This window comes from Fistularia commersonii, chromosome 6 (genome assembly GCF_037954325.1).
Source record: "Fistularia commersonii isolate RoL2024-O1a breed Wild chromosome 6, RoL_Fcom_v1.0, whole genome shotgun sequence".
Taxonomy (NCBI): domain Eukaryota; kingdom Metazoa; phylum Chordata; class Actinopteri; order Syngnathiformes; family Fistulariidae; genus Fistularia; species Fistularia commersonii.
The window spans coordinates 14,940,895-14,957,403 of NC_141289.1; the positions used below are offsets into that span (position 1 = coordinate 14,940,895).

Here is a 16,509-nt window from a genome sequence, read left to right on the forward strand (position 1 = left end):
TTTGCCCCATGCCATGGAACAGATGAATGTTTTCATTAGAAAATTTTGCATTTCTCGTGTATTTGGGAATATTTTAGAAGTACTGTATTTAAATCTTGTGTTAAATAGGAGTACACAAGTGTCACGTGCTAGCTGAATTCCATCCTGCTTGTTCATTAATTGAACCTCAAAGCTCTGGCTTATTTCTGCACTTGGCAAAATATTTGCATTTAAAATTCTGTCTATTACAAGTTTAAAAGCAAGCACCTAAGACACCAAACAGGGACATTCACACGCTCACTTTCTCATACCCCAAATTGGCCTCCAAAAGTCATTGAGCATCAGCAAGACAAACATTCTGCGGTTGTTGTATTAAAGTCTCTGCCGTGTTTACAGGCTACAACATAAAACATTTCTTGAAGTCCAAAGTGATGCATTCGTGTTTGTGTGCATCCAGAAAAAGCCAAAGCTAGCAGATTCAGCAGAGGCTGAAGCGGACAGTACAAACAATTCCAAGCATTCCACAGGAGACAGAATAAACTGACCCTGGCATTCTTTTGCCACTCAAGCTGAGACGGTGAAATATTCATTGTTGTCGGGCCTTAAACGAAGACTCTGATTAGATACAAAAATAAAAGTATGCCTGGATTATGATCTCATCTGTTTTTTGTCCATGAAATTGCTTCTTAAAACCTTCAGCCTTCCTGTCTCTTATGTCTTCATATCAATGTGGATATTAACCTTAAAATGAACTTCAGCACTTGCTCCAAAATTAAAATCCTGAAAGCTGAAAACATAAATATGTAAATATTCTTAATATTACACATTTGACTGCAGGAGACCAGATGCCTCTAAAAATGAACTTCAATTCATGGTATGAAGGTCCATAAGCTCTCCTTAATAAGTTGTAATGCAGTAAATGCAAACAATATCATACCTACATGTCCTCTAAGATTGCAAAAACAAGAAAAAAAACAAACCAAAACAACTAGCAGTTAAGGCAAAATATCCTGAAAAATTATGTTCAACTATTCAAGGAACAGAGAAACAAGGAAAATAATGACCAGAGGAGGACTTTCCACAACAACAACAAAAGATCAGTTTGTGGCTCATTGAATTTTCAATAAAATTTGCATTCTTTTTAAACCAGCCGAAAAACTGAAAACAGGGATCTCACATCGAGCAGGTCAATAAAAATTAGTCGAGTGTAGTCTAGAAACTGGAAGGAGTCGAAAGTTCGCAGGATATCAGTGAGACAGGAGGCTACTGAAAAGAAAGCTCTTGAGGATGGGGAACTCTATATGCAACCATTAAACAGGAAGATATAAAGTACCAGAACATTAATGAAACATTAATGATTTGATATGGCATTCTTAATAGATGTCAAAATCAGAAAACCACACAGATGAAGAAGAGCAATTTCTCAATGCTGCATTGACATAATTATAATTTATCGTTTACTAATCCCTCGGGGGGAAATTCGTTCTCTGAAATTAACTGGATGAACAATGAGCAGCCGCCTCGACACAGTCGAACAACACTTAGACACTCGGAGAAGCTGGGAATCGAACCAGAAACTTTCATTTCCAAATAGCATTGCTCCACCTCCTGCATCTCGCCTCCCTGTAGAGAGTGTTTCCTCCCTTTTGGGGAATTGAACCCCGGTCTTCCACGTGACAGGCAGAGATACTGTATTCCACTATACTAAAAAAGAGATAAAAAGCTATTGTTTCTGATTTTACTATGTTGCTTCCACAATGAATGGATGGAACAATGTTCATGCAGAACAGTTTAGTATGTAAATGCACACTTCAGTTCACACACAACAGCTAAGTTTAAAAAAAGCGACCCCACTACTCACTAACTTCAATGTGACAGATTTCTAACCAGATATCTAGCTTTAATGTTCTTAGTCGGTCTTGAAACCCTTGTCAAAGACAAAGTGGTGGGTCCACGACACAAAATTTTAGTCTTCCAAAATCCACATGATGATGTCAGCCTGGCTCCGCCCCCTTCTTGAACTGTTTGTGGTAAATGCATGCACATGTAAATACGTGCATGTACTTGCATGAACACATTTGTACATTTAGAGACCACAGAAACAGTAACAAGGTAACTCCCTCTGACCCATTTTCTGTCTGAATACAGTAATTCTTACAGCAAGTACTTTTGGCCTCAATTATAAATATTATACTCTCTCTCCAAAGACAAAGATTTTTCACGTTTTTATGGCTCATTTACATAATAAATGAATAACATGGCGTTAAATGTTTCGTTCAACCATTTGTGATGCGGATAAAGCTGGAAATATATGTGAAAGAAATTGAATGGTAGCACTAATAATTTCACTGTAAGATATGGAATTTCTTCACATTGCAAAAAAAATAAATAAACCCATGCTTCTGATACCAGATACGGCTCATTATTTTTAGGATCAAGAAAACTCTGTGCTGTGGGATGCTTCGGTCTTTATAGTTACATTTCATATTGACAACATCAGAAACAGCCAAAGCAGATCACTTGACCTGGCTTGAATTTCAATTCAGGATTCCCCATGTCTGAAAAGTGTCTTTTAAGACCAGAACTAAAGATGAGACCGGATAGGGAGTGCTAGTGAAAGACAGTCATAACAGAGACAGAATAATAAGATTCCTGCCAGACCAGAGAAGTAAAATGACGGCCAAAAGAACAGTGTGGTTCTTCACAGTGGGTCTGTGCCTCCCTTGCTCAGCTCTGGAACCTGTTTGTCCAGCTTTGATGGATGGAGCATGTTCTCTTTTCATCTGCCAGGAGAACAAGTTTGTATTGGCATTCAGAGTTTCAAATGAGACGCACGCAGAGAGGTTTCACACAGAATGTGCTGAAAGAGACGGAAGTCATGATGATGGAGGGTTGTTCAAGTTTACAGACACTTGCCTTATGACTCCTTAATATGACCTCTTGGGATTTCACCAATAACCAGCTGATATAATATATATTATTGATATCCGGTGATGAAATATACATCAAAAAATATAAATATTTAAATCGAAGACAATTTCGAACAAATCCCTCTGGGCAAACATGTTGAAGTCTTTGATTTTTGAAGTTACAAGTAAAATGTCTGAAAATATAGGATGAATATGAAAAAGGCACAAGCCCTGGTTAATTAATTGTGAGTTGTAATACTGCCGCATTCCTTCATCAGACTGATTCATCTTGCTTTTGATAAAGCAGGTTATTAATTGAATTTCCTAAACCAAATTGACCGCACGCTGTCCAGGTTTATGGAATTGTTTAATTTTTCACAGTGCTGTTGAAATTGTTTTCAAATACAAATTAAGGATTAATTTCATAAAAGAGAAAGTCTTAAACTTTGTGATGTTTGTGTTAAGGTGGGTAAACTCACTTATTTACAGATGAAGTCACCCGTCCTGATTTAAAGTCGTCTTCTCCTTTTGGCTTTTCCCTTCAGGGGTCGCCGCAGCAAATCAACCTTCTCCATCTAACTCTATTCTCTGTATCCTCATCTCTCACACTAACTACCTTCATATTCTCTCTCAATATGTCCATAAATCTCTCTTTCGTCTTCCTCGAGACCTCCTGCCTGGCAGCTCTAATTCCAGCATCCGTCAACCAATATATTCAATATCCCTCCTCTGTACATGACCGAACCGCCTCAGTCTGGCTTCTCTGACCTTCTCTCCAAAACATCTAACATGTGCTGCTCCTCTGATAGACTCATTCCTGATCCTATCCATCCTGGTCACTCCCAAAGAGAACCTCAACATCTTCATCTCTGCGACCTCCAGTTCTTGGTCCTGTCTTTTCATCATTGTAACAATTTTTAGGCCATACAGCATCGCTAGTCTCACCACTGTCTTGTACTCCTTTTTATCGCACAGTACACCTGACACTTTTTTCCATCCATTCCAACCTGCTTGAACTCGTCTCTTCACCTCTTTTCCACACTCTCCATTGCTCTGCACTGTTGAGGCCAAGTACCTGAAATCCTCCAACTTCTTGATTTCCACTCTGAGTAGCCTCAACGTTCCACTCCAGTTCCTCTTATTCACACACATATATTCTGTCTTGCTGTGACTAAGCTTCATTTCTCTCCTTTCCAGCGCATACCTCCACCTCTCTAGATTTTCTTCAACCCGTTCCCTGCTCTCACTACAGATCCTTAATCACCCAGACCTCTTGTACATTCTTTCCATCTTTATCTCTGTTTCGCCAACCTGTATAGATAATTCTCTCCCTCCTTACTGTCCAGCTGAGCATACAAGTCATTGTACGCCCTTTGTTTTGCCTTTTCTACCTCTATCTTTAACTTTGTGTATCTCCCTGTACTCCTGTCTGTTCTCTTCCGTCCTCACAGTGTCCCACTTCTTCTTTGCTAAACAAAATCTACCACCGTCTGCCCTTCTGCGTTCCTATCCTGTATACCAAATCTGCCCATCACTTCTTCATCCCCTCTATTGCCTTCACCAACATGCCCATTGAAGTGTGCACCAATTACCACGCTCTCATCTCTTGGGATATTCTGCATCACTTCATCTAGCTCATTCCAGAACTTCTCGTTCTCCTCAAATTCACATCCCACCTGCGGGGCATAGCCACTAACACCATTGAGCATCACACCAGCAATTTCTAGTTTCAGACTCATCAGTCTATCTTACATTCTTTTCACCTCTAGAACATTCCTAACAAAACTTTCCTTCAAGAGAACTCATACTCCATTTCTCTCCCTGTCAGTACCATGATAGTACAACTTAAAATCTGTTCCTAAGCTTCTAACCTTACTACCTTTCCACCTGGTCTCCTGGACACACAGTATATCCACCTTCCTTCTCTGCACCATGTCGACCAACTCTCAACCTTTTCCTGTCATTGTCCCAATAATCAAAGTCCCTACTGTCAGTTCCAGACTCCTGGCTTTCCTCATCTCTCTCTGCTTCTGAACATGCCTTCCTCCTCTCCTTCTTTGACCTACAGAGGCCCTGTTTCCATTGGTTCCCTGTAGGTCATCACTACCAATGGCGGCTATCATTATCAATGTTGGCCACGACCGATTCAGTATGATCTGGTTATTATGTTTGATTTGCATGTTTGGTTTTGGCAGAAGCCCTTCCTGACGCAACCCTCTGCATTTTTGCGGCCTTGGGACGGGCTCAGGGTGATACTGGCCTGTACCGCCCCGATGCTGGCTCGGGGAAACACCAGGCCCATATAATAACTTTTTCTTAAAACTTTTTCTTAAAACATTTTTCAATATAAAATGCAATTGAGAAGATCATGACATTGTGAATTTGACCTTTAACGGTTTAGAAATTGATTTTGTTATGATTACATTTTATTTTTGAATTAAACCCAAAGAGATGATGTTTAAATCCTTGTCTCTGTATAAAGAGGCCTTTTCCTATCAAATGACACAGTAAGAGATTTTTTTATCTTGGTTTGTGAACTAATTTTTGACAAACATTACAATGATCTTTGACCTTCACATTCTCTTCATCCTTTTGCCCAATTGCATATATATATATACATATATATATACACACACACACACACACACACATATATATATATATATATATATATATATATATATATATATATGACAACAATGGGATGGACACATGGTCTTTGCTGCTTTCACATGAATGGAACATATGCGGACAGGTAAACTAAAAATGCCTCCTCTGGCTCTACCTAAGGGCCTACAAGCAGTATCAGAAATGCTCCTAGTATTCAGAATCTTTCTTGGTGCGATTCAGCTCCTCTTGCTTCAATCATATACAATGCAGGTAAGTGCATGAGCAAATGAGCAACAACTGTAGTGTGTTTCAAAAATTAGATATGAAGGTGTCCAGGAAAAAAATAACCTTTGAAAATGACAACTTTCAAACTTCTTGTTAAAGAACTATAAGTACAGTAAAGTCTCAAATGATTAGGCCCCACTGCAGGTGCTGCCCAGATGCAGAAATTCCAATTTCTTGGATTTACCTTGAAATATGGCTAAATGCGTTTTTTTTTTTTTTTTTTTAATACCCATCTCTGTATGCTGTATTTCTGTATGCAATGCATTACTTTGATTGATAATAATTCATCCCTCTAAGATCACTTTCAATGGAAATGGATTCATAGATTTCTATATTTAATGCCTAATTTGTTTTTCAATTTAAAATGTTTTAGATTATTTTTTTTTGCTAAGTAATTTCCCGCAATTTTCTTTGGCTATTCTTTGGCTCTGGCTATTTTTTGGAGTAATGTCTTTGAGATGGTTGCTTATTTCCTGTAAATCCCTTGGTAATTGCTTCCTCTTTTGAGATTCGGAGATATCTTCCAAACATGCACTTGATTTTCTGTACATTTGATCACTTAAACCATCTGTGAAAACAGAGATTGGATGGATAAATGAATGATTAATGACTGTCAGGCATTGGTGTTTGATTCAACATTTTGGTAAAATCTTGTTGATTTATTATTCTGGGAATGTGCAAAACTTTAGAGCACAGACATCCATTCGCCTATTTTTGTTGTAACTTCTACCATGATGAGACAGTCTGTTATTTTTTGCGCAGGTCACACTGTGCAGCACATTCAAGTAATCCTGTGTGTGAGAATTCACTCACCAACTGGCTGAAGTGAACTCCAGCCTGTTACGTGAGACACTGCAGGCACAGCGACTAATTGTCTACAGGTGTTAGCTGAGGCAGCCTGCCTCCTGTCTAGGCTACTGGTATTTATTGTATTTTTTTTCCTTGGGCTTGAATAAAAAAATGCTGGTGTATTGCAAAAATTTGGTGTTCTCCAGGGTAAACAGTGTGCCACTACCATTCCTTCCTTCTGATAGAATAATCCTAAACATGTGCTTGTCAAAAGACAACATTGAGACTCTGCCACCGACTTATTTTTTAAAATGGAAAAAAATACTCATTAGTTATTACTTATCTTAATTGTTGCATATAGTAATTGTCTTTAATAGTCAGAATTGATTTTTTTTATTGGTTTAATCTATGTATTTGCAAGTGTATATTTTTATTTACAGTGTGCCTTTTTTTTTTAACAGACTTTTTTGTAATATGCATTTTAAATGTATTTTTCTTCTGTTAATTACTTGACACCTCCAAAACATCTACGTACAAACAAAAATGATAAAAATTACAAAAATGATTTTTTCCTTAATCGGGGTTTCAAGCTACTTCCCTTCCTGTCCTTCTCTCCTGGCATCTTTCATGTAAAAGAAAAACTTAATGACTTCAGCGACTGATGTTTACTTTCAGGGGGGAAAAACCAATAAAGAGAGACAGATTTAATAACCTTGGAGCGCATGTTAAAATGTGGGGCACTTCTAAATTAATCTAAACTGCTGCGATTTCAGTGTCAAACCAAAGATCTTCATTACCAGGTGGGATCACTCTTTTCGCAAAATTCATTCCAGTGATTAGATCTGTCATATCTCTGGTCATTCCTCAGTGTTTCAAAATACATTAACAATACATTTGTGAATTGCTCCCCCGGTATGATTTTAGTACAACTGGCATAAGTCCTGAGCAGCAAAATTCACACTTTGCCTCCACGCTGGGATTTGGATGCATTTATTGAGCACAAATGTGTTGCTTTGCAAAACTTGGCATGGCTGTTAATCCTCCCCAGTCTCACTCCCAGAAATACATTAGGAGGGTTTCCTTTGGCAGCTGAAGTGGGGACCATCCTGCCTCAATGTCCAAGCTAAACAGCAAACTCAACATAGTGCAAAAAGTCTGAAAATAAATTTGTTCAACTGTGGGATGATGTTCACGAACCTTGACCACTGTCTAAGCCACAAAGTTAATTTATGTCAAAACTCTAAAAGTTTGGTGCTACATATTCACTATATAACATAGAGCTGGTCAATTTGTTGTAGGACATTGGTAGAATTTCTGAGCAGAATAAACAACACCTCAGCAACTGCCGAGATTTTCTCACACAGAAAATGTATATTGGTATATCTATATATATATAATTTTCAATCATTTAGGATTGTTTAATATGCCATTCTGGGTCCCAATACCCATTAAATAATTATTGCTTGAGTAAGTATTCTTCTACTGTAATTTAAATTGAATGAAAATAGATTTTTAAATTTTAGGATACCAACCTCATAACTTTATGAAAGGCTTTTATTTTACTGCCAAATCTACAATTCCATGTAATAAGTCAGCTGTTTTACCAGCTGTTTAAATGGGAGAAGTCACTCCATAATTGCTAAAAAAAATCAAGGGCCATTTATTCAGCCACAATGCAAAAGACAGGAGCAATCAGCACATAATCAATGACCCACAACTCCTTGGTCCAGGATCCCAGCAGTCTGCTTGGACACTATCTCTAAACAAGATCTGATTTCTGAAAGTATTTGAGGTAATGTTCCCATGCTTGGATTATAAAAAGTAGCTCAGGGTTCCAGGTTTGGCAAAATGCAAGCAGAGGAATGCAGAGCCACAGAGAGGCAAATACAGGAACAACAGAAAAACAAAATCTTGCAGAAACCTCACGCAAAATAAATTTGTTGCTCATAATGTTTGCTTGAAAGGAAAACTGATTTTCAGAAAACATTAAATTTATTAACAGGATATGGATCCATGACCTTCATCCTGTATTTTGGTGTTGGCCTGGCATTAGTGCTTGACCAGCAGACAAATATAAATTGTAGATGTGCGTGTATGTGTTTGTGTAGCTGTAAGGAAAAAGGGCAATCCCTCATCAGGGGATTAGAGGTAGACTGAAAAAAAAAAAATCTTTCTAACTAAAAGAGAAGTCAAGGCTCAAGACCCAATGTGGAAAAATAGAAGATGTTGACGAAGGCTGGCCATTTGTGAGGCAAATCCTGGCAAATGACGCACAAATGTGACCATCAGGTTAAACTTAATTTGTAACTTTAGAAGGTGCCTTGAAACATTCCAACTGACAGCACAAATTGTTTCCACTCCAGACAGTTGAATAAGGGATGTTTTTCTTCTGCCTGGCGCAGACCGATTGCTTGGGAAATAATATAAGATTAACAATGTTACACCCAAATTGCTGCTCTGCTGTCCAGAAATTACAATGATTCAGCAGCAATCTTGATTTGCTTCCAACTGTGAGTGAGAAAAGATTGATGAGGTGTGATAAATTGCTGGCAGAATCCCACAAAACTAGATTAAGCTGTATGTTTTGTCTCAAATCTATATATTTATATATTTCTGGCTGTATCAAGAATTCATCCATTAAAAAAAAGATCTGTAGCAAGAGGCCAGGCTGAGATGAGCAGTGTAGTGCGCCATAAGGGGGAAAGAAAACACATTGGTGGTAATATTCTCATAACGTATTAAAAGACTTTTCTGTAATGTGTTTTTCAGTTAATTTATTTCTAAATAAAGGGTAATTTTCCCCACTTAGATATAAATTGTGTTATGGCCACCAGGAGGTTCACTGAGGCCATCACTGGAAAAACTGCACTTTAGAATAAATTTGCACATTAGGGTGCTGGATGGGAACAGTATAGGGTACATATTTTCAACATAATTTGAAAAACGGGCTCTTCTTTCCCAGACATTCAAGTCAAAGGATTCAGGATTGGTTTAACTTGAAGTTTTGAATTGTTAATTTTCACAAGCAAGGTGATTTTCTGGTGAAATGTGACTAAGTGAATCATGAACCAATTTAAAACTATTTATTTTTCACATTAGATACTTGCAATCACGACATGGACAAAAAGCTTAACATTACGCCAACAAATTTAAAAAAAAGTTGATTTTGTAGCGTCTAAAAAATTGCCTAACATGAACCGAGGCTCAGAACCATTTAGGTACGGCATGCAATCCTCTTGGATCTCCTAAGCCCACAGTTTTGCTCCTTGTCTCGAACATCACCTGCAGCAGTTTTCGTCTGTGGCAAGGATTGCTCCACCTTAAATTTTACTCTACTTTGCCTTTTTGGTTGGGGAATTTTGTTCTTTGAGGATTTCAGGACAGATTTCTGTCCCCCTTCCATTGCTTGCACTGGTTCTTGCTCAACCACTAACACTTTGGCTGCCTTCATTGGTTTTGTCTGCTTCTCTACTCCAGACTTCTGTTTCACATGCACTTTTGTGGATGTTTTTCTTGATTCTTTTGTGTTCTTATTCTGCTGTTCATCTTCCAGGCTTCCCCTCGGTCTTGTGTTTGTATTTGGTCTTTTTAGCTGACTTTGGGTTGATGTGACTTTGGGCATTGCAGTGGATGCACCAGCCATTTTCCTTTGTTTTCCATGTGTTTTGGTGGCTTTGATATCCTCTATTTCATCTTCATTTGCCACTGCAGCACAGATCTGCATTTGAAAAGTTTCATAAGCTTAAAAAAAATAATTAAAAAACACCCTAAAAACCTTATGACAATGGAGCAACCAATTTGTTATTTTCTGTTGCAGTGCCCAACAAGTCCAGCTTTGTAAGACAAGGTGTAATATGGTTCTCACCTCTTGTGCAAGTTTGGATTTCAGGTCAGACAACTCACTTATCAGACACTGTAAATTCAGCTAAAAGCAAACAAAAGGGGGAGGGGAAAAAAAAGTGTCGGAACAAATAAAACCAGCCATAAAATTTCATGTATGCTGGCGCTTCTCTTACCTGTTCACTGGCTAATTGTTTTTCAAGCCGTCCTCTCTCTTTAGCCGCTTTTCTCCTCCTGCCACATAAAGACTCCATGTTACTGTTGGACCCTGACCCTTCCGCAATTCACAGGAAAAAACACAGCTCAACTAGCGGCTGCAGAGAATCAGTTCTGTTTATGTTAAATACTTTACCAAAAAAGGAAAAATAATAAAAATGTAAATGAAACAGCTGTCCACAGCCACTTGCTACTTAAAGGGTGGGAAGACAAGTTAAACACACACATGCGTTACATCCAGAAAAATGACTGGAAGCTGTGAAAGAGTAAACAGGTGCATAAGAGAACAAAGATTTCAGAACATTCCAACTTTAATTTTCTATAAAATACCAAAGGGAAATGGCACATACTTGTTTTCCACCATATTCTTCACCTTTGTAATCTCTATCCTTTGCTTATCAATTGCTTTTTCAACATCTTGTTTTGTAACCATGGTGAGGAGGGTCTTTGCATCCAGATCTGGTAATTCATCTGATGGCGAGATTTTTTTGAAGACCTCTTTAACCCATTCAATGAGTTCATCACTGGATGGAAACTAACAGGAAACCAAAAGAAGAGTTGGCAAGATTTCTTCTTTTAGCGAAAGGTGCAATATAATGCATCAGCTGATTTTTGGCTGGAGTTAGTGATATTAATCTTAGTCAGTGTTAACATAGTATGCTTTCAGGCTGGATGCACATCATTTACCATCAATGGTCAGAAGGTAAAAGCAATGTAACAGAGAATTTCAATAGATGACTTTAAAAATATATGGATACAAGAGGCATTACAAAATGTAGATAGTATATTGTAACCTGTCCTATATGGGTAAAAAAAAAACAACGAAACATACAAACAATACTGATGGCAGGTGAATCCAACTTTTGATTCAATAACATCCCCTGAGACAGTTAACCAGAGAGACTGGTTAAACAATATTATGCTCATGGAATATATACACACTGCCTCCCATTGCCATCAGCTGTTAACTTAAATTTGGTTAATGTTGGCAACATCTCCATATTATGATCATAATTTAGTGAAAGAACATTTTATTAATCTGGGCAGCCAACCTGAAGTGTTTCAATTAATGTGGTTCAATAAAATTTTGTTTTTTTTCCTTTAATATATTTTACAGATATAATAGATTAATTTGCAAAGAGGAAATACTTCCAAAGTATAAAGCTAAGATTTAACAAAGTGAAAAAGCAACCAAAATCACCTTTTTGAGTTCAGCTTGTGTTTTCTCCTTTGAGGCCAATATCAACTCCAATGCCATGAGCTCACCCTTTAATATCCTGCTCAGATGCTCCAGGTCTCCCTAAGGAATATTGCACACACACAGCAATTACACAATATTCATCAGAATCATGTTCTGGCTGCAATTAACAAAGCGCTAACTGACCTGTAGCTTTTTAATGAGTTTCTCTTCTTTCATATGTTTAATAAACTCCAAATCACCTGTTGTCAACTGATACCCCTTCATATCACTCAGCAGGGATTTGGTGTCATCTGGTTGCAAAATGTTGGAAGCAGAAACTAAAATACAACAGAAAGAATTTAGTGTTGTATCCTTATCCTCCTTTTCCTACCCCTTCCTTACTTGAAGTCTATTGCATTAGTAACAGTTAAAATACCATTTTAAACCTCTTATGTAATTTCATAAAATCTTATTTTCTATTGTCCATATTTCAACAACTTGACTTTTGATATTTTAGTGAAACGGGATTTATACAGACTGCAAAACAAAAATGATATACTTATGATACATATTATGATGCAGTATTGGATGAGGAAATTGGATGCAAAACAATTCTATCAACAAGATCTCTTATTGTCGGCTTAAAGAACAACATGATATAACACAATGGTCATATCTGCGCACTTCACATTCTACTTTTCTTTTAATTTGCTTGTAACTCAGTGCACTTTTACTTTTATATCTCTGATACACAATTATTGCTTACTTTATAAACCAGGGGTGGGCAAACTTTTAGGCCCAGGGGCCGCATTGACTTTTAAAATTTGACAGTTGGGCTGGGTCAGCACAAGATACAATTAAAAAAAACAACCAAAAAAAAAACGCATTTGTTAACAATACATTCCAGACTTGTCTGAACATTGTCTGACATTTGCTTTTAAAATAAAACTAGCTTGGTTTTGAAGGCTTTAACATTTGTATGCATTTCATGCACAAACTGTTTTTTTCCCTTGTAGCTTCACGCCCAGTTCATTCATGTGTGTCAGTATGTCCACAGTAAAAGCTAAATCACAAAGCCAATCTGTGTCATTCAGCTCAGGAAAATTCTCAAGTAGATCCAAAAATGAAATAATCTCCTGTTTGAGGCACCACATTCCTCGATCCAATCATTCACATCAAGTATGAATCGTGTACCAATCTTTGGTGGGCCGCATTAAAAAGACCAACAGGCCGGATGTGGCCCGCGGGCTGTAGTTTGCCCACCCCTGTTATAGACTATGGTACTTCCAAATTAATTTATGTAAGGTATTACACAGTTCATTATTTTCACTGTAATTGTAACCATCTATTTCCAGAGGGGAATGATATTTACTTAACTACTGGAGGCCAAAAATGACCATCACATCAAACATTTGTCTTTACATGAGTGTATTAAAACAGTATTGATCACTTACCTGGTTTTGGTTCACAAACGTTGAAATTATGTGTGCTGTTTTTGACATTGTCATCTTGACATCCAACACCTGCCTTTTGAGAGGTGACAGTTACTTTCAAGTTTGACAAGGAAAAGCAGAGAATATACTCACACACACACACACACACACACACACACAATGTACCTCCATATGCCCAGGTAACTTGAAGCCGTCATTGTCGAAAGTTTCACTGGGATCAATTGAGTCTCTTTTAACATCTGCTGAAGGAGGAGTTCTAGGAATCTGTCGTCCCACTGGGATATAATTCCCAACGTGAAAGCTGATTCTTGGGTTCTGAGAGCATTTGTCTGTCATGTCTGAGGTTCTTTAACACATTACAAAGTAAAAATCAAAAGAAAATGTTTGAAGGTTAACTTCATATGCTCTTGCACTCAAACATCCTCTCTCTTATAACCACTTCCTTGACCCAGGGTGATTACACAATGTGACCAGCAGATGGCGACAACGTGATAGCTTTGAGGAAATCGGTGTTTTGCTGACGGCTTGCACAGAAAAAAACATAAGAAACCGAAAAAGAAACGGAAAATTAAACGGAGGAATAGTACTGTCAACAAAGAGGAGTTGATTCAGCTCTGTAAATACTGACTTGAAACACAAAATATAATTATCTTGACTGATAGTAGATTAAAATACTCACCGCTCTTGAGACGTTAACCAAACCAAACATTACTTAAGACACACGAATGATTCATCTTAACAAGCACAAATCGACATTCAACTTTTCAATGTTCAAAATTAATTTTTTGTGAATTAATGACTCACATTTTCTTAAAATTGGCTTTCTGCAATGTGGCATAATCTAAATAATGTAACATTAGGTCAAATAATAACTTTTAATTTTAGTCAGTGAAAACATTTATAAAAAAAAAACTAAAAAAAAAAAAACAGAAAAAGATTGTCTATAACAGTCTGTAGCAACTCTAAACTGCATTCAATACTTTCAGGTACTTTCTCTCTTCAAGTCTCCACACACCTGCCCTTACTTACCTGATTGCTCGCACCTGAAGTTCCCAGTTGTGACCTTCCCTGTCTTTGAGTCACCTGCTTCATCCGCTGCCCAACGTCTTTTTGCTGGTCCCTCTCAAAAAAAAAAAAAAAAAAAAAAAAAAAGACAGTTTACAAAGATGCTGTGGTCATTGTGCGACAATGGGGCAACAAAACCTGTTGCGATGATCAATGAAAAGGCTCAGAGCTTTGACAGTAAAGTTGCTCACATATACAATCTGTTTGTTTTAAACTTAGATTTTGTGAGGTGGAAATGTTGTTTAATGTGAGTTTTACGACACTGTTAAATGATGAGCAAATACTAGATGTTAAGAAGCACATAAACAGTCTGATTAGGCAGAAGTTACAAGGCTTCACATTATGCTGAGCACATTTGATAGTGTCTTCAAGTGTTAGATGGATAGACAGAGAGGCAGGTGTACAGACAGATGGACCCTGATACAAAATAGCCAGATAGTGACCAAAACCTGGTCTATCTTTAAACTGAGCTGCTCATGTCACATTGCCAGGCTCACATTTTTTTTTTTTTGTGGAGCTCCAAGAACTCTACCAGAGAGTGCTGAGTCGTAAATACCTCCGTTTTTAAACTGTCCGCTCCCATGATGCCGAGGGAGAGGAAGAAGGAGCAGGGTCACAGAGGATGTGTGTAATGAAATGGAACTTTACAAAAGTAAGTTGGCATGGCCAAGTGGAAAAGATTTGCGTGGTTTTACATTGCAGCTAACAAATCATTCTTCAGTAAATTCAAGATGACACTTCTCATGTTCGTCATAGCGACAATTCTTGTCTGGTCTAAAGTATCTCAGTCGTTCCTGTATCGTTGACGGGGGTATGCACCAGCATGGTCCCCTGCTGGTTTGTGGTTACTAAATTCTTGTTCAAACAGAAAGGTCTGCATTACTGAAATTTTAAATATGTTAAAAATTAACCCAAACATAATTTTCACATCCAAACACTTTTGGACATAATCCAGTAACTCTCTTAGTGCCTCTCGCTCTTTCTCTCTCTCTCACTCTCTCACTCTCTCACATGTACACAAACATTTCTCTTTATTTGTCAATTGTTGCATGATGTGATTTTTGTCCCACATAAATCCATAAGTATATAACAAAAATCAATGCATGAAACCACAGTTCACCGATTTAGAAAGCAAAGTATTCAGATCATTTTAGAAAAGGTTATAGTTCTGGCTTGTGAAAATATTTTACTAGGTGTAAAAGCAGCGAGCATTAGCAAAATGTAAGGGTTATTTAAGCTCAACAGCATTTTAAATGCCTTTAATTCTATGGATGCAGTGCTGAAAAACAGAAAAATGTTACTTGTTTCAGCCAAATCATGATGTGTTGATTAACCTTCAGTTAAAATTGCATAAAATCATAAATGAAAAATAAAAAATAAAACATCACATGCCCATACCGTAATGGGTGTGTGAATATGGCCATTCAAAGATATATCATATTAGAGTATTAGAGTAAATTTTTGTAGTATGGAATCAGAGCAGTGATATCTGTGGTCCTAAGTCTAAAGGGAAAAATTACCTAGTAATTCAATTGAACATATCAACAATTATGGGAAAATTATCTATGAAAGGAACAATTGGCTTCAATGGTGATGTAACTTACTGTCTCATGAGAATTTTATCAACAAACATGAGTGCATCTTCATGGCTCATTAGTCACTTGAAATATAATCGATGAATGATTTTATGGATGGTTGACTAAATATGCAGACTGAACTTTATGAACAGGGAGTAACAAAAGTGTGTGAAGCAAAGTATATTGGATACATTTAAACAGCGGCATATTTGCCGTTTAAAAATGGGAAAGGGAATTTTTTTTTACACAATGACTTGCAACGTTTTTTGAGATTTTTGCTTTTGTTCATGGATATAACAATTGATCGGTTCTCATGTACATTTCTCAATATTATCAAAATTTTGTTTTGGATGATTTCAATTTAAATTTTGTCATTCTTTCATAATTTCATTTTTTCAAGTTTTAATTTTCATTCCTTATTTAACCACTGTCAAGCAGCTTCTCATTTGTTAAGATTATTTTCACACAAAATAGGCTACATTAGATAGTTGTATGTATGGCTACTTCAGTATGATGTCGATAAATAAATATATATGCCAGACCGAATGAGATCCCATCCTAGAGTTGCCACTTTATCCCATGTCTGGGTGAGACTCGAATGCAAG

At 37.2% G+C, this 16,509-nt stretch overlaps 1 protein-coding gene across 1 annotated transcript in view; it reads right to left on the minus strand.

Moving 5' to 3' along the window:
- Positions 1-8,189: 8,189 nt before the first annotated feature.
- The window catches only part of LOC147233490 (uncharacterized), a 12,085-nt gene continuing 3,765 nt past the window's right edge, over positions 8,190-16,509 (minus strand). Inside the window, exons 2-10 of the mRNA XM_086148345.1 lie at positions 14,292-14,384; positions 13,428-13,608; positions 13,263-13,335; positions 12,013-12,146; positions 11,830-11,928; positions 10,979-11,163; positions 10,589-10,646; positions 10,438-10,497; positions 8,190-10,290 (exon numbers count right to left, since the gene is read on the minus strand). Coding sequence (XP_086004471.1) covers positions 9,787-10,290; positions 10,438-10,497; positions 10,589-10,646; positions 10,979-11,163; positions 11,830-11,928; positions 12,013-12,146; positions 13,263-13,335; positions 13,428-13,598 — 1,284 coding nt within the window. The 5' untranslated portion in view covers positions 13,599-13,608; positions 14,292-14,384 and the 3' untranslated portion in view covers positions 8,190-9,786. The remainder of the gene's footprint in view (positions 10,291-10,437; positions 10,498-10,588; positions 10,647-10,978; positions 11,164-11,829; positions 11,929-12,012; positions 12,147-13,262; positions 13,336-13,427; positions 13,609-14,291; positions 14,385-16,509) is intronic.